This window comes from Condylostylus longicornis, unplaced genomic scaffold (genome assembly GCF_029603195.1).
Source record: "Condylostylus longicornis isolate FDR11 unplaced genomic scaffold, ASM2960319v2 ptg000005l, whole genome shotgun sequence".
In the NCBI taxonomy this organism is placed as follows: Eukaryota; Metazoa; Arthropoda; class Insecta; order Diptera; family Dolichopodidae; genus Condylostylus; species Condylostylus longicornis.
Genome location: NW_026577974.1, coordinates 1,095,356 through 1,122,793, shown reverse-complemented (window position 1 = coordinate 1,122,793; position 27,438 = coordinate 1,095,356). Strand labels below are relative to the sequence as shown.

Genomic DNA, 27,438 nt, shown 5'->3' with positions numbered 1-27,438 from the left:
CCAAAATCAAATGACCAATCTCAATCATGATTGTTAATCATGTAAACGTTAACTAATATGAAATTTTAAGCGTATTATCTCTGCTTAGGGACGACTTTTAAATCAATTTTTGACTGTCATAGTATTTTTAGAAATCTGTTAGAAAATCTAGTGACAATCAGATAGTTCTCAATTTTTTCCATCGGATTTCATCTGATGTTAGACTGCGATTATACATCAGGTTTTCACCATGGCGAATTTGTAAATAATTCACACATTTAAATCGACTTTTAGAATGTAGCGAAATTACCGTCGCGAATTCAAATGTCGACAGCAAGATAGCTTAAATTCCCATTTCACCGATAGTTTTCTTTTTTGACATCATCTATTTCCATGTGTATGTAGTACGCTATATGCAAAATACTGAACAGTTGGTTTTGCCATTCTGCTGTTATTCTGGGTTAACAACGGAAACCGTAAGCTGTTGCTGTTAACCGCTTTCGTTCGGTTTTTGCAATTAATCTGATGCGCAACGCAAGCATCCAAAAGAATTATAGATATAACAGTTTAGTTCAATGCGGTAACACTATTATAGTTATCATTTTTTTTAAAGATCAAAAACAACTGTAATACACAAACGTAACTGTAATATAAGTATAGAAAAGAAGACGCATTGGTGACAGGTGTACAAACTTAAATAAATTTTATTTCATATTTAAAGAAATAAAGTTGGGTCAAACCAATGGTTTGTATTGTAGCACTTTTCCCTTCAACAAGTGAAAATTCTGCTTTTAAATACAGTCTATGTATACTTATCACACTATTAAAATTATTTTCATTCATATACAAAACTATTTCTAGGATTGCATATATTTAGGATGACGCATATATGCAGTCTTTGAAATAAAGCAAAAATTAATATAAAAAGGGGTTAACACAATGCTCGATTTTAAGGGTTAATTGTGTGAGGTAAGAAAAATAATTATATTTTTTAATTTCATGGAATTTACCGTTAGCTTTTTGCGTTTATAAAAATTTGGAAAAGCTTGCGGTTTCGGAAATATAAGGTGTCAAAAATTCAATTTTTACGAATTTCAAGAAGTGATAACTTGAGAGGGGGTGGAGATGGAAAAAAATTTTCTTCTAACAAAATGAACTTTTTGTTAATATCTAAAAGCTCCTAAAATTTCAAGCTTCTTAAGTCTGGGGTCTAGAAGAAAAACGACATCAAAAATTTGGAAAAAAGGGACTTTAGATAACGGTAAATTTGAACGGCCATTTTGTTTTTCTAAAGTTTAACTATAGCATACCGCGCAAGGGGAAGCAAGCCACTGCCTTTCTGCGTTTGCAAAATTTCAAAAGTGCTTATGGTTTCATTACAACAAATATTTAAAAAAGGCCATTTTTAGCGTTTTGGGGGGATATAACTTCTAGAGGGGGGGAGATAGGTAAAAATTTTGTTCTACGGAAATAAGTTTCTAGTGAAGATCTATTACGTATTAAATTTCAGCTTTCTATCTTCAAAGGTGTAGAAGTTTTGTAAACAAAAAAAGTGTCCACGGACGGACGGACGGACGGACGGACAGAGTGAAACTAATAAGCACTTTTTTCAAAAAAATTTTTGGAAAAGTGCTAAAAACGAAAAAAAAATTTTTAATTCTTGTGAATTATTGTATATTTTGGATTAAGTCTAGAGAAAATATTTTTCTTTGTGTTTTTTTTTTAAATGACATTTAAAATGATTATAAATAACAATTTAATGGCAAAATCTTTTAAAGACTAAAATTTATTTAGTGAATTTTTAATTTTAAATTATTTGACATTTCGGTTTTAATAATGAAAATCATTTTGTTTATTGAATTTTCATGTTCCAAATTTTGTTTTTGTAAATTTTCTTAAGTTTTTACAGTCCCTTTTTATAAATTATTTTCTTTCAAAATCATTTTAGATTATGTGGTATTTTTGGTATAGTTAATAATAATATTTAAGTCTATAAACAGTAATTTTAAATTGTTTTTTAAATAGCGCGTAACTTGTAAAAATATTTTATGAAATTTTAATATGATGATTAAAATACAATGTCGACTTATAGAAGAATTAGATGGAACCTATTAAACAATTAGTGGAACTACTGATATTTATGATACATACCTACCTCATGTATACATAAATACATATGTATATGTATATAAAATTTGGTTAAACAAATGGATGAGGCAAGAAAATTAATACAGTAACTGAAATGTTTGAAATTGCTGTCATCTAAAGTCAAGCTGTAAAGAAAATTTTTAAAAAGAATTCCACCAGATAAAACATAGCAAAAAGTGAGATATTAATTGGATTCATATTTTTATTTCATTTATACATATTTTATTTTAGGCTAACACTGTAATAATAAGATTTTAATTTTAGGAAAAAAACATACGAATTCAATGCTAATATACATAACATATGCACCTACATATGGTACTCGTATAATAAAAGAAGTAATTTTCTAAATAATATGATATAAAATCTCGATGGTATTTACTCACCTTCAAAATGATGTAGACTTGAACGTAAAGTCATTTTATAAAATTATATGTTTTTATTCCCATTTGCTTATATATACATATATATATGTATGTATGCTCTTGTTGAATCAGACACAAAATTCAAATCCACACAACGTCACATGTTGAACTTTCAATATTCCATGCGTAATTAAAATAATAGTTAATTTTTAATTGTTCAACTGTACACGGATTTCAATCTGTATACGATTGAAGTTATAATCTATATAAATAAAAGTACATGTTACATACGGATGCATAAAGAGATAAACTATGATGATACGAGAAATGAGCGTCCTTTAATGCATTTATTTGAATTTGTATTTTAATTGTGAACACTTTAAGTATCATAAATAATTTTCGAATTGTTTGACACCAAAATTTCCATTCATTTTTATAAATTTTTATTATTGTTTGTCATTATTTTATGGGAGACTCGCTGTTCATATGCACATAGTTACACATTTGCATATAACTATAATAGAGAAAATATTCAAATAACAAAATATGAAAATTGAAATTGTAATTTTTTTTTTATAATTTTTTTAATTAGAAAGAGTACGAGAAAGTATTAAATAAAATTACAAGATAGGTATGCACATACTCATAAAATAGCTATAGGAGAACGAATTTCAACGTTCAAAACTTATCATGGTAATTTATTCGTGGGTTTCAGTAAACACTATATATTTAAATACTTCACGCAATAACTGTTCCATTTTTAAATTAGGGTAGAACTTCAATATACACCTGCCAATATAGTTGGGAATTATGAATGTTTTAACAAAATTACAAATTCATATTTTTTCATATTAAAAATAACATTTCTGTTTCATTTTTTGAGCTCATATATGAATATGAAACTCATTCAAGTCACTCGAATATTTCGGAAAGGAAAAATTTGTGCGTTAGATCCAATGTTTGCCCATTGATCTGAATTTTAAATTAAGCGCAAATTCCTCTTATCTTTCTTTCGTAAAATATTTGGAATTCATTTTTGTTATCCTTTATGATTTTTGTATTTTAAAATAATAACAAAAATATTGAAATTTTAAATGCTACTTTAATTATTTTCCAATTATATTGTAATGTGTTTTCCAAAGAAACAAAAAAAAAATTCTAATCAAAAATTCTAATGAACTGAAAATTATTTCGATTCTGTGGTTTCCGTTCTCCTATACTCACTATAATTTTCCGTGTATAAAAATTTTTCTATTTTCATATTGCATATTTTTCTCTAATACTTACATATTTTGTTTATTTATTAAATACCGTGCATTGCTTCTCAATATACTATAATATTTAAGGTTATTATTTCCCTGCATATTTTAGTCTAAATAGTAAATATGTCCCTGCATAGTAATTAGTAATTTTCAATAAAATATTTTTTTTGTTTCATTTTATTTCTAAAGGATATTTAAAACAAAATAATTCCAATAGTTAGATTTCCTTTTTTTTCTCTCTATATACATGAAAAATATTTGTTTGCATATTTTAAGGATAAAAGGACAATAATGTGTGCACATATCTAGGAATTTTGTAATTTTAATTTTATTAAAAAAAAATAACAAAATAAAATTTCGCTTTATATTGTTTACTTTGTTTTATACTGAGGTTTAATTTGAGGTGAAAATTGCTTATTAAGTACGAGTATAATTAAGGTGTGTGTGTGTGTTTAATATAATAATATATTTTGTAATTTTTATTCTGAATAAAATAGCGAAAATATAAAATATAAATACACATAAAGGTATCCAGGATATACAATAAAACGAAATTTTTGGTCAATTTTGTTAATTAGTAATTGTTGTGTGGTATTTTAAAATTTTCAAGTCCCTTATATAATTTTGTACCATAATGTAATCAGTTTTTTAGTTATTTATTTTACTATTTTTTGGTTTTTTATCATTATTATTATGTTTATAATATTTAATGTAATTTCATATTTTGGTTATTTTATTTAAATAGCAATTAGAATAAGACCCAAAGGTGATCATTTAATTATATTGGAAATTTTGTTTTTATTTTTATTTATGGTATAAATCGAATTATAAAAATTATTGTTTTCTAAAAGGATACAATTTTCTATAACAATTATATTATATTTATAATATTATAATTGTACGTATACATAAAAATATTTAAAACAAAAAAAAAATTTAACAAGATTAACAAAATTATTACATTAAATTTTGTTAATCTAAAATTTTCAAATATTGGGAAAATCTTGTATCCTTTTTTTACCAATTTTATTTTAGAGCCTAATAAGCTGAATGAAAATATTAAAAAAGTTTAAACTAGTAAATATCAATCTGGTACATACGGAAATTGATTCCGGATAGTATCTGAACTATGTAAAATTTCAATTGTTATAAAATTTGCTATAAATAAAAATTGGTCAAGTCTCTCTTTAAATTGCACGTTTCTGTGAAATATATAATTAAATCAAAAGAGCTAAGCTGTAAAAAGTGATAAAAACCCATTTAAACACTATTTTGTAAAAAAGTTTTTGAACCTATGGTTTGAAAACAATAATTTGTAATTTTTTAATATTAAATTTTAAAAATAATAACAACTATAATATTTGTAGCTCATAATATGAAAATTAATATCAGTTTCAATCTCATTAAAATACTGATTATATTTTGTATTGTAGTCGAGTATTTATATAATATAGAAAGATTGTGGAAAAATGGTTAATATAAATATAATTTTATTACGCACAAAAAGTTATTTAAATTTGGCTAAAGGTACTTGTAAATCACAAATACTAAATACCAATTACGTTTACCTAGTTAATTTTTAAAAATAATTAAATTAACAATAATCTTATGAATAAATAAATTGAAGAACAAAACTGAAAGTAAGAAATAACATTTTCCTTAGAATACCATGGTTTTTTAATTAAATATTTTAAAACTTCATGTGGAATGTTATTCTATCACTTCTAATTCAGCTAGAAAACGCATTCAAAGCTTTATATAAGATTTTAAGTACCTATAAAGTTTTCGAATTCTAAATTATTTTCATTTCTAGTTAAAATTTATTTTACAGTTTTGTATTTTTGATTACCAAAACTTTTGAAAAAACAAAGCTAAAACTTTTCTTTTATACTTTATTCTCATAGTAAACTTAATATATATACATATATAAAAAATTGTAGAAAAGAAAAATAACATTTTTTTTCATTACTGTCTTTCATATCAGCCAGAGTTATATAAAAATATCCTTATTTACAATTCCTTTTTAAATACATCCTTTAACTATATAAACTTAATCCTAATGTCCTTTCATCTGCTCTTAAATTTTATGACATGATATGAAGAAAAAGAAAATAACAAAAAATGAAAAAATCATATCATGTCATATTTTTATTTACAACTTTTACATTACTGTATTATATGTATATAATATGTATAAATATTATACTCATATTTTATCTATTATGTATGTATATATTTGTATATATTGTACGTGTTTACAGAATAAGTCATTTAAATTAGTATTCATAAATTTCAAAATTGTGACTTTGTCCATAAAACATTTCACAAATAAAATGTTAGCATAAATACATATATATATATATATATATATATATATATATATATATATATATATATATATATATATATATATATATATATGTACATACATATGTATATACTAGTGTCCATATATGTACAATATTTTTCTGATATTTAATGTATGAAAAATGAACATTCTGAATAACAATAACATCACCATATTTTATAATAATAAAAAGGACCATAGAGAAAATTTTCTATATGGAACCATAAATCCTATGATATAGGGTAACCTATAATAATAAAAAAAAAATAAATAAAATCTTAAATATTACAATAGCATATATGAGTTGTCTCCTATTTATTTATGGGCCCTATAGAAACCCATATAAAAGAATAATAAAAATAACAAAAAAAAACTAAAATATTATTATTCCTTCATGTCATACATATAAAATAACTACTTATCTACACCCTATACTTGCATGTAAAAAGAAATAGATTGCTTGTACTTCTCTCTTCCTCTCTCTGTTTCTCTCTCTCAATATGACAGTCAGTTGTCATTTCTTTTACTGTTCCTGTTGATATATACACAAAAAATTTTTTATTTATTTCAGATTTTCTTCAGTATTGAAATGATCTCGCAATGCACAAAATGTTTACTTAAAAAAATTCTTGAAAAAGAAACAGAAAAAACTAGAATGAAAAAAAAAGAAAGAAAGAGAAGAACAATATTATTATTTCTTTTCTCTTCTTTCTCTTTCTTTCTTCTATACATCTTTAATAAAATGAAAAATCAAATGACATTTTCCTTGACATTTTCTGCATTTTCATTTCCTGTGCTTGACATTAATGTCATAAATTTCTTTTTTGATTTTCCTTTATTTTTTTTTTATTTTTATTATTATTATTATTATTATTATTTATTCTTCTTATTTTTATTTGCTTGTGAAAGGATATTTTATGTAATAATATAATAATATTTTCGCCATTTTCATACTTCCGGAATTTTAAAATTTTTACAAAATTTTATATATAGTATTTTTTATGCATATAAACATGTGTGTGTGAAAGTATATAAAAATTTTGTATTAATAAACATGAATTTATTATTTTTGCATGTATATTTGTTTGTATATAGGCATATGGATTTAAATTTTATATAAATAAAATAAAAGAAATAAATTTTATATGTATATAGGACAATAAATTGTTAATGTTCATGTGAATGTGAAAAGATGTACAGAAAACATATACATACGTATATATAAAAAAGGACTTTAATTTTAGGCAACAAGAATGATTCAAATTAGATTTCTTTTTTTTTATATTTGCTAGAATTTTAAATTTTTTGAGTTATAAAGTTTTGAATTATTCAGTTCTTATTAAAAATAAATCAAGAGCAAATTAATATGGTTTGTAACCAAGCACATTTCGCGTTAATAATTTTATAAATTGAAGATATTGATCTTCGTTATTATTAACAAAACTCACATCATTCTCTTACCGTAATATTTGATCATGTAGCATACTTTTAGCAAAAATTATAAAAGCATTAGCAAAAAAATGAATCTAAGAATTTGAATAATTATTTTATAATATTTAGAATGAGATAATTTGAGTAAAAAATTTAAGATTAAAATGAAAAAAAAATTCTATTTTTAAGAAGTTAATTGAGAAAGTATGGTGAACTTAAACATTAAGGTCTAACAATTAATAAAAGTTTTAAAATTGACAGAACCTATTTAGTTTAATAAAAACTGAACTAAATATGTTTGTGTTGTTTACATTTACATAAAAGTCCTAAAAGAATTAAAAAAAATTAAACAAACATAATTGAAATTTTTTTTCGATTACAAAAATTTTCGAAATAATAAAAAATTTTATATTCTAAGAAGAATAACAAAAGAAAAATTTACAATTTACTTCTACATGTACATAAACATAACGTATATTACAAATATAAATCTACAAATGTTTTACAATATTGCTTTAATTTAAATATTAAGGATATACTGAATACACATAGTATATTAATGTCATGAAATGTATTGAAAACTTTAGCCTATTCTTTAAATGTTCCTAATTTCGTTTTTTTTTGTATTTCTTAGTCCATTTGATTTTACATATTATAAAAAGCAATATGACGTAACTATGAACTTAAAATTATGCAAACATTTGATTTGATATTCTGACATAGTATATATACATAAAAATCCTATATATTCTGACATATGTGTATACATTGTATATTTTATACATATATGCCAAACATATTCACGTAATAATGTTTAAAACTTATAAATTATTCAATCAATAATATTCAATCAAACACAATATATTTTACATAAAAATATTTATGTTTTAGGTCTTATTGAAGTGTTTGAACCTAAAAGTATGCAATACCAATGAACATTCTAGTCTATTTATAAGATGTATTATATGAAAAGTATCTACCGAAAGATGGAACCATATCAGGAAGCATATGAAATCTTTCTCGTGTATCTGAATATTATACCAAAATTTCTTACGTTTAAACTTAAAATTGCTTTAATTTTTAATGAAATTTTATTTTTTTTATAATTTAATTTTTTTAATTTTACAATCACTTTAGTAATTAAATAATTTATTTTTGGTCAATGTGCATAATACGTACAATATAAGATTTAAAGCAATTTCTAAATTCATTCTGAAAAAAAAATCATTCTTAAAATCTTCCATTTTTTGATGATTAATCTTTTTAAGGAATTTCTTAAATAAAAACGAAGTGAAATCAAGTAATCAATTTATCATAATAAAAAAGAAGGTCCTTTTAATCCTTTTATATTTTATTCTATTATTTATAAATTTTCTTACTTACAATTTGTTTTATTCTTACATTTTTTTTTTTACCCTCATAAATATAATCTACCATCATAATAACTATAATCAATTTTCATAACACCAGAGTGTTAGATGGCATCCATCAGTGTTATTTTTGGGGTCCGGCTTTTGTTTTGTGCTTTTGTTTTTTTAAATTTATAAGTGTGTTGTTATAAGTGATATGATTGATGACCTAATGTCAAGTCCTTGAACATTCATTTTATGAATGTGTTCAACCCTCAGAATGCCATGATATTTTATTTATACGTGTAAGTAATGTGTTTTTTTTTCTTATCGTTTTTTTTTACAATTTTTATTGTTGTAATCATGATTTTATCCTTATAATTTTTTTTCTCTTCTAACCTTCTTATTATATTTTCATTCCTATTTCATATAGGTTAAAATTTTTCATTTTTTGAATATGTGTATGTACACATATAGAAATCATTTTTCTTAGTCGAAATTGCTCAAGAAAATCATCATTATTTTCAAATGTATTTTTCGATCTTAAAAGAAATTTTTATAAAAATTTTTTGTTTTTTTTTTTCATATGTAATAATATTTTTTTGCCCATTGAACATGAATTAATCTTTAATATACCAGGAGACTACTCTTCCTGTTGGTTGAAATAACTAACTCACATGATTGCTAAGCTCTTTGGAATACGGTGTTCAAGTATTTCTTTTAAATCAATTCGTACTTCGTAGCGTTATACCTGTGGCGACTAAGTTTTTCTGAAACAAACTTTATTCAGGAAATCGATATTCACATGAAACGTGTGTAAAGAACAAAATGGTTTTTGCCTGCAAAAAGAACAAAATTTCACAAATTTTCTCAATTTAATTTTATCAAAAAAGTTTTCTCACCCCTGAACAACTTGTTTTCTCTCATTGAGCATTTGAATATGAGCATTTCGTAATTCACCTTTTTTTCACAAAATAGTTGCTCAAACCTCTCGTTCTGCATCCGACTCTTTCGAAAATAACCCTGTTCATGAATATTAATAAATATTAATTGTTTTTCATTTTCACTTCTCATTTATTTTAACATGCTTTCTAGTCTAATTACTTTAACAGCAACTTTCAAATGACTTTAATATTTCTCTATTATTACAAATGTAAGAGACCAAACCAAAGTAATCGTTATTATAATTTTAAATTTTACTTATATGACTAAATTTAAAATTAAAATCAAATGTTAATGCAAACACAAATAAAATGACAGATAACAAAATACACATAACAACAAAATTAAGTTGTTTAGCGAGCATTTCAGTATTGTCATTCTCTATAAAAATATTTGACAAAAATTTAAAAATGCTTTCACAGCATGTTTATGCTACTAAATATTTATGATCACAGCACATTGAATAAATTTTGCCACCCACTCACCTTATTTGTACATAATGATCTGTTTGGTTTTGTCATTATTATTTATATTATGTGCCTATATGAGGTTTAAAATGCTAACAATTATTTGAATACAAAATGTTTTAACAAAATACACGTAAGGTACACTATATCCATACATATGTACGTTAGGTGCATACATAAATAGTTTACATAATATTATTATCAAACATGATCAATATATGTATGAATGAATTTGATAGTTGTATGCGGGTGCGTGTATGAAAATTTTGTAGGTAAAGAACCAAAACACCAAATACCAAATCTAATTTTTATTGTTTTAGGAAATTTAAGATTTGTTACTTATATTATTTATTTATAAACGTTTTAACATTAAATGTGCATACAAAATAGCAATTTTGTGACAGGCTGTTATTGATGCCCAAATTATATTATGTACATATTTGAATTTAGTAGGCGTGTAAGGTCATTACGACATTTATTTTCATATTTAACTGTAAAATTATCGCAATACCCAAACGAGTATCAACAAGTTCATTGTGAATTTCAACGAAATCGTTTCGAATTTGTCTCGAGTCTTAACAAGCTTGTTTCGAGTCTCACGAGTCTGTTTTGCGGAGCAGAGAGGACAAATGAGATGCAATATCATACAATACTAAAATATTTTGGTTAAATTACTAGTGAAATTTTATTTTATAGTAATGTGGAACGAGCGCTCTCTAAGGAGGAGGAAGTAGTGCTTAAACATAAGATTTTACGTAAGAAGAACGCCAAGCATCATTGAGACATAAAATTAAGAATTCAGTGATTATTTAGAAAACTGTCACTTTCGTACAATAAAATCTATGTGATACACAATTATTAGAGAGCCCTAAAATTGTTAGGCAATATTTCCTTTTTTTTAAATAATTTTTCAGTTATTTCGATTTAATTTCAAACCACTGAAAAACAAAACACAAAATAGCTAATACAAAATCTATGTAGATCTATTTAATGTTATTTAAGCATTTTAAAGCGATTTAATAGTCTGAACGCGCTCCAAAAGAATTTTTATTGTATAGATATTAGATTATGTATGTAATCAGTATTATAACCATTTGAACGTATGCATGTTACTATATTATACTTATGCGCATTTACACTAGCAATATGTCAATACATGTACAAATAAATATTTTATTATGTTTTGATATTATTGCTTTGTTTTTTTCATTTGAATTTATTGAAAAGAATTTTATGAATCAAATGGTGATTTGTGGTGACAGGTTTATGATCAAAAATGTCGAAATGTGATTATTGCTCAATGAACTATCGGAATTGTCAACTTTAGTTTTATATATTTGTGTATTATGTGAATTAGTATACCGTTCATGGATGTATGGTTTAGTTACAGTTGTACACGTTCATGTACATATTATGTATTTGGACATAGTTACATTTATATACAGTTTTATATTACATATAACACAGTATCCATGCATATCTCCACATTTATGTACATATTTGTTTTCCGACCGTGTTGCTATACAATAAGAGAAGTACTGCCATTGCATCAAATTTCTTATGTGAAGCTTAAAACGGAAATATATTTGGCGGGGAAACATAAACAACCTATTTTTCGGAGATCTCGTTCTGTACTTCTGTTGGTTTTTCTGAAAACTCCTGTATCTCAAACTTCTCTGAGTCAAGACTTCTTCAAGTTTCTCCAAGATTTTCTTGAATTTTTATATGTGTAGACTCCTTTTGACAATATTAGCGGTCATAATTTGTTCACATTAATTTTTTTTTCGAATTTTAATACTTTGAGTTTTTTATTCCCTGTATGTCTACTCTTGGATGCGCTAGTTTGTTATCCATTTAAAGTAGCCTATAAAAACACAAAAAAAATCGAAAACAATGTGGGTATTTAGAAAAAAAATTACGAGTTACAATGAAGTAAAAATAAAGAAAATAAAAATATAAAACAATAAAAATAAATTTTTATTTTTTATAGTGGTATATTTAATGGGCATTTTATTTTGGATCAGGGTCATTTAAAATTTATATTTTGTTTCATTTATTTTGGTTTTCATATAATTTCACTTAAATGTCTATATATAGAGAGTAGCATTAAACTTGTACATAGAAAGCGTTATTATAGTAACCTTTTTCATTATGTTTATTATTGCTTTCTCTCTCTATACATATAGGAAATTTCATGAAAATTAGTTGAATTGAGGAGGGTAGAGTACACATTGTTGTAATATGGATTTGTAAGAAGAAGAATAACACAAAAAAAAAAAAAAACAAAAATTTTCTAACCACTATTACCGGGGATGTTTTCTCAATATTTTTAAGCGATAAATATTTTTTAATGTCTTTTTTATTTTTTGTTTTTGTTTTTTATTTCAATTTTTCCCGTTAATTTATGTTTCCAAATGGTAGTTTATTACAATATTTTCTTGTACAATTTATTGTTCTTTATTGCCATTTTCAGCTTTTAAGTTAATTGTTAAATTTATGAGGTTTTTTAGCATTTACATTCACAAACATACATATTAATAATTATATATACCCAAGTTTAAGTTACTTAATACGTACATAATACGTTCATCGATTGAATAAACTGGCGTACCTAAATAAATTTTTCTATTATTGTAAAATATTCTTACAAACATACAAACCTATCTACATACTGACTACATAAAAAATTGCTTAAGAGTGTAAATTTATAATTCAATAAAATTTATTACAAGTTAATTAGAAATTTAATTTTTATAATACTTTACTAAAACATATTTATTATTTGTAATAAATTATGAAGGAAACAATATTGCAGTTATAATTAAAATAAAAATGATGAAATTTTCCTCAAATATTTTAAGTTATTAAATACATACATATATATATTCTCCCTGCGAGCAGGAACCTGTGGATGGTCTACTGCCCGATATCGGGTATAATGGGTAAGGTTACGCAGATTATTTAGTCGTTGTTAGGCAGTTATTATACCATTAAAGCAGTTATTATGCCATTTACTATAGACGACGGAAATTTAGTTTCCATCCGTTTTCCTTGAACAATTATTTAGCCCTTCCTACTTATTTGCTATGCTGCAATTTGTTGGTGGCCTATGTACAGTGCTAGGGAATTACAAAAGATTCTATAGTTCGACGTGAGAAGGATCTAAGGACGTCGGTTCTCTACGGGAAAAAAATTTCAATGTAGTCGCAAAATTAAAGAGGAATAGAAACAAATTGCAAAAATTATTAGTTTAAAAAATACCTTTTAATAGTTATTAGTTTTATTAGTGATCCAGCTATATGAATTAAGTTAATTCTAATAAACAATAAATTCAATTAAATAAAATTGATCAAAGCAAAACTTGCTTTGCATATTTTTATTAAATTTTTTCAATTACATAATTTTAAATTTTATTATGCATATAAAGTACACAATTATTTTTTGATTATAAAATTCACTAAAACATTTTTATATAATCAAAACAATATACTCGTATACATAGAGAGCAATAAAAACAAATGGTTTTTTAAAATCTTTTTATTAATTAATTTCTTTTAATTAAAATTACAAACAAGCTATCAATGAAACAATAAAAAGATAATAAAACGATCGCATTAAAATTTAAAAAACAATTTGAAAATCAATGGTTTATTAAAAAGTAATAAAATCATATCAGTGATTTTCAAGCCTTGAATTAACAATTAATTTGTCATTATTTATTTTACTCGTTTTCTTTATATATTCCTAATCGTTTCAATTAAATATTCCGAATTTGTTTTGTTTCTTTCCCATAAATTTATTATTATTTAAATGTTTATTTTTAAAATATACACATATGCACATAATTATTCGTATTTGTATAAGTAATAAAAATAAATTTTATTTTAATTCAATCAAAAACTGATTATAATTTAAAATCAAAATTTCATTGATTTCGAAAGCAATAACATTCAAAAAATATAAAAAATGTAAAATATATATACGAATTCAAATTGAATGGAAAATATAAATATCAAATATAAATTAATTTAATAATATATTTAATGATTTTTTAATGTTGCTGTTGTTATCGAAATAACAATGATAATGATAATTTCAAATGATTATTGTTATATAAAAATGATTTCATCTATCAACTATAAGAAAAATTCGTAAGATCTCTTAATCCCAGTTTGGCGTAGTACTTAATTAGCATCACAAAAAAAAATTAAAAAAAGTCATTTTAAGTTTCACGTCCGTCGTCGGTTTATCCATCCGCCCTTTCGTCCGTCTGTCCGTGTATCCGCGGAAATTTTGTACACAAATAGATCTCTAATAAAACGTAATTTCTGTGGAAGAAAATGTTTACCTATCTTCTCTCTCTAAAAGTTATAGTCTTTCAAAAATTCTAAAAATGCCGTTGAAAATAAATGTTACGTACCTCTCTTTCTCTTTTCTTTTTTCAAATTTTTTATATCGTTTCTCTTTTATACGGTTCTTAAGTTTATCTTTCTCGCTATCATGTAGACATACTTCTATAAAGAATAATTAATTAGGGAAAATTATGACCGAAAATGAACAGCAAAACACATATTTAATTTCTGCTGCACTATTTTGAGAAAATTCAATTATAAAAGGCGAGTAAAATCGAGCATGCCATGCAATATTTTTATTTCTTTTATAAATATAAAATAAGGTATTAAAATAAATGATCATTAAAAGTTAAAAAAAAAATATTTCTGTTGTTCAATTCACGTTTTTTTTTATTGACTTCATTTATAGATAATCACTTAAACGTTTCTTTGTTTTTTGTTTTATTTTTACTGTCAAAATTATTCAAATACCCGAATATGTTCATATTGAAAATTACTTTGAAAGATTAAGAGGGCATAAAAAATAAAGTGAAATTCCACTTTAAAGTTTCTACACACTGGCCATTTTATAGACAAAAGATAAAATTTAAAAAAAGGAAATTAAATAAAAAAGTAAGTAATAAAAATATCAAATTAAAATTCACCTTAAATAAAAATGTTTTTATTCTTGTTGTTTTATATTAATTGAGTATAATATTTATGGTGCTCCCATATTATATGGGTATAATTACACTCAAACATATACAACGAATGTAGATTGAATTATGCATTTAAAGATTAAATTACAGCTATTTTTGATTATAAAACAATCATCAAAGAGATGACAATTAAAATAAAAATAAAAAAATAAAACTATTATAAAATTCAAGCGTAAATTTTAAAAGGAAATCATAAAAATCAAATAAAATTTCAAAATATGAATAGAAATTTGAAAAAGAAATAAAAAACAAACAAAAAAGAAAAATTATTGTACACATCGGCCATATTATTGTCATCGAAAAATGTTATTTACGTACACACAGGTACAAATACCAATATGTAAGTCAACACATTTTAATAATGACGCTATAAAATTTTTGACACAGTACTCATTTTGACTAATTTATTTGACATGAAAAACAAAAATCTCAACAAACACAAAACAGTATATTTAATAAAATTTCTATAAAAAAAAAAAAAAAAAACAAAATTTTCATATGTATTTCACTTACAAATGTTTGTTTTCTACTTGCGCCATCATTTTATCACCTTTCAATAAATTTAAACAAAAAATATTATAACGCACACCCAACAAACAACTGCTGAAAAAGCAATAAAAATTATGTCAAAATATTTATGAGAAATAAAAAAAATAGTGTTATTTTTGCTTGTGCTCGTTATATTATTTCATTTTGTACTCTTAAGTCATGGCTGTAATTTTAAATACAAAATGTCAAACCACCCATTATAAGTTCTTAAAAAAAGAAAAATTTCATTTTGTAAAATATATTTTTTTATTTTTTTTTTTTCGTAATGCTTTAATCATACATAATAAATATCGTACTGCCATCCATTTTGATGGTACGAGTACTACTTTGATGACAAGTCATGAATTTTCAATAAAAATTCTTATCTTTTGTTTATTTTATGAGACGCGATATGAAACGAAAATTGGACAACACGATTTGAATACGCAAAAAAGAATTTTGTTAAAAAGAAAAAAAATCAAAGTAATAAACAAAATTTTGATGAATTTAAAAAAAAAATTAAATTTGAATAAAATAAAAAATCACTTTTTTATAGTCTAAGAAATAGAGTAAATTTTTTAAATGATCTCAGATGTTGAGATAGTGCCCCATTTCATAAAGTAACGGAAGTTTTTATTAACAGAATTCCGTTTTTAGGAAAGTTCAAACTCATTAAGTACAAATAACGATCAATCACCTTCGATACATTTGTTTTATGCCGGCGACAAAAGAAATATTAATCTTTAAACACAAACTTAAACACTCTTACTTAATTTAATATTTAATCAAAATTTAATAGAACTGTTCAGCAAAAAAATAAAATCATTTCCGGTTATGGTTACACAGTTTTGACATTTTGTATTGAGTTGTAAATATTTGCCTATAAAACTAAACAGCGTTACTGCAAGAAAAATAATAAATAATTGTTACTCACAAAACAAAAAACGGTAACATAATTGTATTAAAAACATAAATTTAAATTGATAGCTAATTTTTAAAATTTATGTAAGTATAAATTCTACATCACCTCCAGCAATATCATTATAAAATCAGCTATTCACTATAACTTGAGCAAATCGTAAAAAAAAAAAAACAAAATAAGATAACCTGAGTTACACGCGTTGAATTTATCGCTACCATATTTCGCTAACTACTGTTTAAGTGCATGTAAAGTTTTATTCTATATGTTTGCTTTTTATATTTTTTACGTGCGCGTAAACTATAAATGTGATTAAAATACCTTACACTATACAAATTGAATATGAGTACGTGTATTTTTTTTATCTGATATTTTAGTTGTAATAAATAATTGGTTTTGAATGATTCTTTTTTTTTAATTCGCTTTTTTTTTAATGCCTGCCTATGTTATGTTGAATCTATATGACCTATAACGTCTTAAATCTTTTGTTTAAAAGAAATATTTGTATAATAACCATTTTTCTATTTTAATTAAATTTATTGTAGTGTATAACAAATTTGACATGAAGTTTATAATTGATTCTATATAAAATATTGAATACTTAATTCATCAAAAATATGTAAAAAGAAATTTTAAAAATGTCACTAATTTTTATAGTGTTAATATAAAATTTCAATTAAATACAATTATAAATTAACTTTTAAATTATATAATTGAAAATATATTAAATATCCATTAAATATAATTAAAATTACCTGTAATTTTAATATTTTTTTCAAATTTTAAAATCTTTAACTTTATACAATAAAACAACTGAAATATTAGAGCTTAATTTAATAATTTAGCCAAATTACTACATTAATTTCAAATACTCAGACAACACTAATTTCAAATAACATGAAATATTTACTTTAAACAAATGAGAACTTTAGCAATTTAGCAAACTGTAGTATTACATAATATAAATATGCAGTAAAAAACTACAAAATTTGTAACGTATACTTCTCATTGAAGTTCTTACCGTTTTTAAAATATCTAAAGTCGTCGGACTTTAGTAACGGAAATTTTCTAAACGCGATAAATGGATCCTGCATCAATTACATGTGACGTATATACATACGTATTACCATATTATTTTACGTATATACACATTAAAATTTAAATTATTTCATTATTGCCTGCGTACTTGTGATAAATCAGACCTACAAATAAATAACCATATTAATGACAGACACATGTATAAATAAAATTTAAGAATAGCTTAATATTTTACTGTAAAATCCTCATAAAGTGTGTAATATGTTTACATTTAAATATTTATATACTTATGAAGATAAATAAAAAAAAAATTGATGTGCTTAAGGAATTCCAAATGAAGTCATTTTTACCACCCAAAAATTTATTAGAAAAAAAAATAATTGACATAAAATGCTTTTTTAAAATCTTATTTTTAATTTTTATTTAACGACAGCTGTCATTTTATGTTTTGTCATTGTTATTGAATGAATGATTTGTGTAATACTTATGGCATGTCAAAAGGGGTTAATGAATGAATAAATGAATGGAATTTTAATATTTAACATGAAAACAGAAAAGTATGGAAATATAAAATTTTAATTAATTATTTTTATTTGCAACTTTTCTATATTTAAGAAAAAAATAATTGAAGAAAAATGAATTTTTAAAAAAAATTTTTTTTTTTTTGCAATATTCAAATTATTTTACATTATTATTTTACAGGAAATGTCAAACTAATCGATTCGGTGTGAAATGAAAATAAAAGTTTTTTTTTGATCTTCTGAATAATAAATTTTTTACTATAAAAATGCACATTGTGTCGTACGAGCGAATTTTTTTGCATGTCGGAAGAATCCGAAAAAATTACATGTGTTGTTTCCGAATTTTTTTACACTTTTTAATTTATTTATGAAACTTTGACGGTGCTTACACTACTTTCAATACCTGAAAACACTACGTTATATTTCGATTTCATGAATGATTTACACAGATTTAATTCTAAGTTTCATTCTCCTTATTTCTTTGCAGTTCCTTTTTATATGGAGTTAGTTATGCGAATCCTGTCAGATCCTGGGTAATTATAACAATAAATTTTAAGTTTTTATTTTTAAAATAACAATTTTACCTTACGTAATAATTTGATAAGAAATTTTAATAGGAGACAACAACTACATCCGGTTCTATCAATTACCCAAGGGCATATCATCTATTTTATAAATGACGATTTTACGCTAAAACACTTAATATAATTAGGTCATTTGGGTAAACAAAACAATATCAAAATGCTTCTACGAGTATCTTAAACATCAAAAAATTAGGTCTCTTTTTTAACTTTATCTCTACCGGAATGAATTTTAAGTAGTTTTAATACTTTATATTCAATTTTTTACATTATCTTATTATGTAATGTTCTATTGTATTTGAATTATCTTGCTTATTCTTCCTGTAAAATTTTCAAAATCATCATATTATATCTGAACCAAATAATCAAAAAAACATCAGAGTTTAGCTCTTTATTTTTTAAGTGTAAATTTAAAAGAAACAAAAAATATAAAAGAAATTTTCGCTTTATGAAACTCTCAATAACTTAATGATGATAGGGCGTTTAATCCTTTCCTTTTGAATTTCTATTATTATGTATGTATAATGTTAATGTAGACATGTGTAATAATAACCTGAGAAAAAAAGGAAGTTCTTATCTTAATATCCTTATTATATTTTAAGAACGAAATTGACAGGGATTTTAGATGTTGTATACAGCTAAAGTTTTATTGAACAAAAGAAGGAAAAAACAAATTTTATCATCAACATTGATTTTTTTTTTTTTTTGTTTTTTCAGAACTTCCTACCTCTTAACTAATTCTATTTTCTTATGTTCTCCTTTTTTTTACAGATTTATACTTTTAGAGAAATCACTACACTATTGTACTATTTCTAATGGGAAGTAAAGAACACAACAACTTAAGATGGAACACAAAAAAATGACTACATCATCAGGACATCATGAGAATCTTTAATGAAAGCTGAATAGAACACAACACTACAGAGAACAAGAAACTAGTTTAAAATGGTTGTTGAATGTAGTACTTAGTACTTTTGTGTTCCAAAGAAGAACTATAGAAAAACATTTTTCCCTCCCATTTACTTTAATTATGTATGAAATGATTTTACTTGTAAAAGATCAACTGGATTTAAATATGTTAAAAACATCGTGGAAATCAAAATGTGAAGGATAGTCAAAAATTTTATTCTCATAAAATATTATTATAATTTTGAAAAATTCAGTGTGATGGTTCAAAGCATAAGGTAAAAAATCTAATATTAGCCAATATTTATTTTCAGTCAACAAACAAAATAAGAATACAAGGAAAAAGTAATACATCTTGCTACAGTAAATTGTTCAGATCAGTTTTGATTACTTAAATGCGCTCACCAGAAAAGAAATAGTTACTTGGAAATAAATATGATGGATGCTAGCCTCCTCCTGTACCTTATTATTGCCTATATTTCTTGGAAAATTAATTTTTATGTATATATGTAGCAGGATAAGTGTCTGTTGGATGGTGCTTTGACATTTTGCCTCAATCGCCCATGGCAAATTTGAGAGTGCGATATCTGATTTTCAACAAAAAACCCAAGGATTTTAGAGAAATGCTGCAAAAGTGTGTGGTTAATTATAAATTCCAGTAAGAGCACCTTGGTTGCCTTCACAAGACGTAGGAACAGGGAGCGATTACCGAATGCCATTCTATTTGATGAGCGAACTGTGTACTGGAGGGAGGTTAAGTATTTGAAAGTAAGTATTCGATACTTTTAATTTATAATACCCTATTGTATATAATGAGAAAATGTTCAGCTTTCGATTAAAATTCAGTAGAAAAAATGAAAAACATTTAAAAGAGAATATACTTTAATTAAAAATATACTTTAATCGCAATTATAAGGAAATCAGAAAACACATAAATTATTATTAGTTAGGCTTTTTATTAAATTTCGATAGCAGTAATTAAGTGAACTTGTCACGTGGCTTCTACCATTAAGACAAACTGGGTTTCTTATGAAAAATCCAAAGAAAAATGTATTGCAATAGATATAGTTAGATATAGGTAGATATAGATTATAGTAGATTACAATAGATATAGTTAGATATAGGTGTTGAACATTTGATACATTTTTTTCGAATAATTAATTTTTCTTCTTTGCTTTTTTAGTTGTCTGTCTCGGGGAGATTAAAAGATTTAACATACAAATCTCTTTGAAGTCGACAATCGGACAACTATTGTGGCTTTATCAAACAATATTGAATATGTACTTGGTGATATTTCGGTCGAAATGTACGAATAAGTGGTTCACATTTGGATTTTGCTTGCAATATAGTCGTGACGTGGTCAACATTTTGAGTAACAGTACATATCAAAGAAATATTTGATTTATCGATTTGAATAAAAATTACATACAAGTTTACCATTTTTCTTGGCATGGTTATTCAGCCTTTGGCTTTTAAATTTATACATATTCATGCACATGTGTATATGTATTAGTTTCTTCAAACTTCCAGACCCCTCTCCTTTAATTTTAACTTCTTCTCAATTTTATTAAGGTTTCTTTTTTCGTTCTTATCCCCTTTTTTTTTTGTTTTTGTACATTATTGGCAACAATGTCATGATGGTAAAAAGGAACACAACCTATAATATTTGCAAAAACAAAATTGATTTGAGCATATGATAACATTAAATTCTGATACTATGTGCTTTGGGTAATAGTGGGCGGAAAATCATTAAATTTTTTTAACAAAATAAAATTCGATGAAGGAAAATGAAAGTTTAAAAAAAATATTATGTATATGAATTGTAAAACCTTGTCGGTTTCGTGTTATTACAGTTATTATTATTATCAGGACCAAAATATAAGCATAAGTATACAAGAAACATTGCATGATATCATATTTAACACGACATTATATTGAAAAACATGTTAACTTCCTGTTTCCCTTTTCAAAGTAAATAAATTTTTTTATATACGTACATGCATATAAGCATATATGTGGGAATCAATAAACTATGTGTGTTGCAAAATATTGTTATCACTTTTGTTGCTTTATAATTAGCTCGAAAGTATATCTATTTGTAGCACATGCAAAACGTTTGAATTAAACACCAAAAAAAATCAAAATTACATGAAAAGGTGTTATTAATATACCACAGCGATTTGGTTTCTAGCATATCAATAAAAAAATTATATGTTATTTTATAACATAATGTATAATTAACCAGAAAATCATATAATTTTAAATTTTACCACACTTATACACAATAAGGACACATTAACAAAATTTGTATTTTTAACGTTATTTTAGTATTTTTAACGTTAATTTTATTTTTAACGTTATTGTAGGAATGGTATATTAAAAAAGCTATTGGGAACTAGAAACTTCATTCGTAAAATTAAAATGCAGGTATAATACAATTATAACTCCATGAAATTGAACATTTGGTGCCATTTGTTATTTTTTCTAGTTCATATAACACCGAAATCCAATATCCTGAATTCTTCATTGACATTGTTCCAGAAAAAACCTTCCTTCTACTCTTTTCCAATTTTTGCAAAGATTCAAAAATTATTGTGAGAGTTGACAAAGACAAATGATGTTGATCTGCTCGAAGACATGAAACTTGTTTCAAGAAATCAACTTTGATATTTACTTAAAATCTTGGGGTAATTACAACTGCGATCAGTCTAAAAGTAGAAAAAAAGTCACTTTATTATTATTATTATAATTTTTTTATTGTTAATTTATTGAAATTGTATTTTTAATTATAATTAATACATATTACATTAAAAAACGTGTTGCATAATATTATAATAATGTTTTATTAATGCAATACAGATAATACACAGTGTAATACTGCGTATATTCTATAAAGCAATCTATAGTGTGTTATTTGAAACATGTAGCTTGGCTTTAATCGTTACTAAAACGTTTTAAATTGTATACATAAATTAAAAATGTTGCAAAGTTAAAAAACGAGAATAGGAAAAGTTGGCTGTGTTAACTCTGTGATACTAGTACGAATGAATGATGTTAACTGTGATATACTTTAAACAAATCGTAATATGATACACTTTTAAAGGATTATGGCGGATACCATAAGACATAATGAAATCTCAATGATTCTATCAAAAGCCATTTGTGAAAGTTGCGTAAATTTAACTGATTTATCATTTTTTGAGTAATCGCTGAGTGCCCATGAATTGATGAACGGACACGGCAAAATCGACTCAAAATTCGATTTTATTGCTGAGGTAGAATATATGTATATCCGCACACTTTAGACATGCCCGTACCATCTTAGCGTTACAAACGAAAAACTTTATTTATAATACCCTGCGAGCCTAAATTCGTGCTAGTACAGAAATTATATTTCAAAGATTAATGAGATTAAAAATTACTACTTTTAGTAAAAAGTTTAAACTTTGGATCAAACATACGGAATAAACAATAACCTTTAGCTTACAGTAAATCTCTTTAAAATATTATGATTTAATAAAAAAAAATTTTTAACCTATAAATTTTATTTATTTTTGTGCTTGCTTTTACTTTTTATAGACCTAGTAATTTTATTAACTAAATTCTTTACATACATTATAATGGTAATTTACTAGAACTATTAAAGCATTCCCCTCCTTTTCTCATTTGGTTCTTATATAAAATAATTATACTCATTAAAAATTCTCGTCCAAACAAAGAACATTCTTACATTGGGATTTGTGTGTTTGTAAAGTACACCTAGTTCTGTTTTTATTTCAATATTTTTCTAACAAAAATTCAGCTAGGGTTGTGTACAAGCTTTCGCTTAGTACTTTGTAATAGTTTATTTATTGTAGTATTCATGTTGTAGGATCGTTCGTATTGTAATTTTTAGAATTAATTTTTTAGTTTAACGTAAATTGTGGTACATACCCAAATCAAAAATTGCTATATTCCAAATTGAAATTTTCAAATAACAACTCCTAATTATAGATGATTTCTGTGATCTACGACTTCTTCCTGTAAAATATTCAATAAAAGTGAAATAAATAGATTGTATGTTCGTATCCGTATTTTTCTTGCTGCTACAACTCTTTCCAAGTAACAAATTTGTAAGCAGTTCGAGAAACTTGCGAGAATAGTCAAATTTAATATGAATTTTGCGAATATCAATTAATCATATAGCTGTACAATAACCTTAAACAAACGCTTAAATAATAAGAAGTAATATGTATATAATAAATAGGTACTAGGTGTACCAATTTTCAAAACCTGACATATTAAATATTAAAAAACATGTGCTTTTTTTATGCAAGTGTTATCTTCGCTATTATAACAATGCAAAGTAAAAAAAACTTTGATTTCGAACAATCAGAATATTTTTGCAATTTTAAATTTAGTTGACATACACTCGTTCATAGTTAAAGACATTTTGTCATAAATTTTTATTCTTACATTTATCACTAATATTTTTATAATGTGGGATACATTTTTTTATATACTTGGCATTTGTACATTTGTGCATTACTTATATAGCCAATTATGGTCGCCGATTTTAATTTGTCTTTCACATCTTAAAGATCTGCTATTGCCAATGCTCAAAAAATCTTTGACAGAAAAGTATGGGAATTGGGCGGGTAAGTTTTTAACTTTCTTATTTTATTTTAGAGTTTGTAATTAATTCTCAAAAAAAAAAATTTATAAAGATTTTCAAATGCGTAAAAAAAACTTTCAATAAAATCCAAAGCACTTAAAATGTCAAAATTCTGAAGTAATAAGGCATAAACAAACAATTATCAAAAATAAAATAATTAATTTGCTTATTACAATGCTTACATGTAAAAACAACTGGAGAAAAAGTAAAAACTGTAAACAAAAAGCATAAAATGCAATTTAACATAAGTTGAGCTTTGCGAATTCAATACAATAAATGACAACATCATGCATGACAATAAGAGAATAGCACGCGACACATTTTTAACATCTTTTCTAAAAAGGTTATCATTTTATTGAACTTTCACAAAATACACATATTGAGAAAAAGTTCAATATTTTAGTTAAACTATTGAAAAACTAAATATTGTAGAAATTGTAAATAATAATATTTAATTTTTTTTTGCAGTTGTCACTGGATCTACTGATGGAATGGGCAAATCTTATGCTAAACATTTGGCTTTAAAAGGATTTAATATAGTATTGATATCCAGAAGTGAAGAAAAGCTGAAAGCAGTCAAAAAAGAAATAGGTATTCTTTATTTATTCAACTTGATTTATATTTTTAAAGTATAAGCAGTTGTAGCATACCCCATGCTAAAAATAATTTTTATTGAAATTTAAGCATATGAACTGAGTTATTATTCAAAAATTTTATTGATTTTAAGTTAAATTTTAGTGATAAAAAAGTAATAATGTAGTAGTGACCGATAAACCTGTCATGATTTTGACTAAGACTTCTCGAAACTTACTAAACATGTACCCCGATTTACACAGAGGAGCGTAAACAAAGGGAATGTAATCATAAGGAAGTGTGGAGTAGTCAAAGTTCGGTGGTTGTTATTTTGGAGTACCTATTAGGTATGGAATAAACATTTCTGCTTACATGCGTTCTTCCCCAAATTCATGTTTGTTTAGGAAAAAAAATTGTACTATCTTTGCATAACTGAGCCATTCTCAACCAGTTCAGAAATATATATAACTTTTACTTACACGTGTGTTGTTTTATCATACCATCAAGCTTTCAAGTTCTGTGTTACATCTTAGAAGTCTATTTAAGATCAAATCAATTAAAATAAATTTAATAAATTATAATTCGATTATATAAAATTGCTGTATTAGTTAAAAACATGTACGAAAGTATCTAATTCTCGTTTTTTTTATATTTAAACTGGTTTTTATGTGCACACATACACGAACATTTTGTGTATTGCAATGCACAAAAGAATGTTGACGTAAGGGGAAGTTAACAAGTTTTTCTATTCATAATGTTATTTTATTTTATGTACATGTATATTTTATACCGCATGCATTGCAATACAAATGCACATAAATGTTATTAATTAAAAAATTGATTATAAATTATGAGTATAAGGGTCGGCTGCAGGAATATGTGCAATAGTTTCGTGCAAAAGACAATAAATCAACCAATTTAAGAATGTTCGAAAGTAAAGTTTCGGTATTGAATTATTTTTATTTTAGAAATAAACATATAATCTGCTTTGAATAGTTTCGTGAACAAAATTAGTAAACTTTTTTTTAAAACTACAGCAGTTGCATTAAACTAGCACGGTCTCTGTACATATTACTAAAACAAGTTTTGCTTTAAATTCAATTAAAAAAAAAAATCAACAATTATTTTATTTACGAAGAAAACAAGGTCATCCACCTTGACCAACAAAGTAATAGTGTCTAAAATTCATACTTTGCGTGCTTTTATATACATATGTATATTTATGTATGCACATATAAGCCTATAACATATAGGGTGCTTTTCATTATTTATATTGAACTTCATGATTTTTTAAAAGTGCGATTATAATGTTATTCGTTTTTCATTATGAAGAAGAACGATCATGGGGCAACTGAAAAATATACGGAACATAGTAGTGTTTAATAGTAAGAAAATAATTTTTAAACCACTATGCAAAACATTTAATTTTTGTTTTCAGAAAGTGAAGCTGGAGTAGAAGTAAGGTATATAGTTGCTGATTTTACTCAAAATTTTGAAATTTATGATAAAATAGCAAAACAACTTGAAGATATACCAGTTGGAATTTTAGGTATAACAGTTTTTAAAACCTTCACAATATATGTCCAGAATTTTAAAATAAAAAATTTCAAATAAATTCATAAACTAATTTTCAACTTCGAATATTTTTAGCAAATAATGTTGGATTGTCTCGAAGTACACCCGGTTCATTTGATGAACATTCAGAAAAATTGATATGGGACATGATTCTAGTTAATGTGACGGCAACAATGCTTATGACAAAAATTGTATTACCTGGAATGAAACAGCGTGGGAAAGGTGCTATAGTTAATATCAGTTCATTGTCCGTTTTTGCACCTCTTATACATAATGCAGGAGTTTATGCTGCGTGCAAGGTACCGTAAATTAAAATTTTTTTTTCTTTTCTTAACATGATTAATAAAAATATTTCAATTTTCAAGAAATGTGTATCATCTGTGACGAAAGTATTACAATGGGAATTAATGGAGTATAAAAATATTGATGTTCAATTAATTGAACCCTCTTTTGTTGACACAAATATGGTTAGTTTTTCACAAGATATCAAAAATCATTCATTAACATGTAGTTCTGATGAATGGGCTAAGAGTGTCATTGATTTATTAGGCAGAACTAATACAACAAAAGGACATTTTAAACATGCTCTAACGTCGTTCATTTTCTCTCCTATGCCTGAAACTCTTCGAATGTTATTAATTTATTGGCATGCCCAGTCATTTGACTATAAAAAATCTTAGAAAAGTAATTTTTATGTAAAAGATAATTTTTTTTTGTTAAACAAAGTGCGAAATATAAATGATATATTGTTGGTAAGGATATTGCGGAAGTTTGTTTTTAAAATTAAGAGATCGACTTTTGGG

The 27,438-nt window shown here is 24.7% G+C and overlaps 1 protein-coding gene and 1 long non-coding RNA gene across 3 annotated transcripts; one reads left to right on the top strand and one right to left on the bottom strand.

Annotated features, from left to right (window-relative positions):
• Positions 1-9,393: 9,393 nt before the first annotated feature.
• Positions 9,394-16,983, bottom strand: LOC129616145 (uncharacterized). The gene is made up of 5 exons (XR_008697518.1): positions 16,803-16,983; positions 15,854-15,940; positions 11,747-12,154; positions 9,784-9,904; positions 9,394-9,720 (listed from the first exon to the last, which is right to left on the bottom strand). It is a non-coding gene; the product is annotated as an uncharacterized LOC129616145 (long non-coding RNA).
• A 7,264-nt stretch (positions 16,984-24,247) lies between these two features.
• On the top strand, positions 24,248-27,396 carry LOC129615202 (hydroxysteroid dehydrogenase-like protein 1). 2 transcript variants are annotated; one of them, XM_055530304.1, is made up of 5 exons: positions 24,248-24,470; positions 24,956-25,078; positions 26,499-26,609; positions 26,711-26,934; positions 27,001-27,396. In XM_055530304.1, exons 1-5 carry the CDS (start codon positions 24,311-24,313, stop codon positions 27,313-27,315), a joined length of 933 nt encoding a protein of 310 aa, XP_055386279.1. In that variant the 5' UTR covers positions 24,248-24,310; the 3' UTR covers positions 27,316-27,396. The 2 variants fall into 2 exon arrangements, with proteins under 2 accessions (XP_055386279.1, XP_055386286.1); XM_055530311.1 differs by lacking the exons at positions 24,248-24,470; positions 24,956-25,078 and adding an exon at positions 26,298-26,445.
• The last annotated feature ends 42 nt before the right edge of the window (positions 27,397-27,438 follow it).

Coding starts and splice junctions, on each gene's coding strand:
- LOC129615202 (XM_055530304.1), top strand. CDS start 24,311: ATGTGGGATACATTTTTTTATATACTTGGCATTTGTACATTTGTGCAT. Junction 24,471..24,955: donor AAAGTATGGGAATTGGGCGG/GTAAGTTTTTAA, acceptor TTTTTTTTGCAG/TTGTCACTGGATCTACTGAT. Junction 25,079..26,498: donor AGCAGTCAAAAAAGAAATAG/GTATTCTTTATT, acceptor TTTTGTTTTCAG/AAAGTGAAGCTGGAGTAGAA.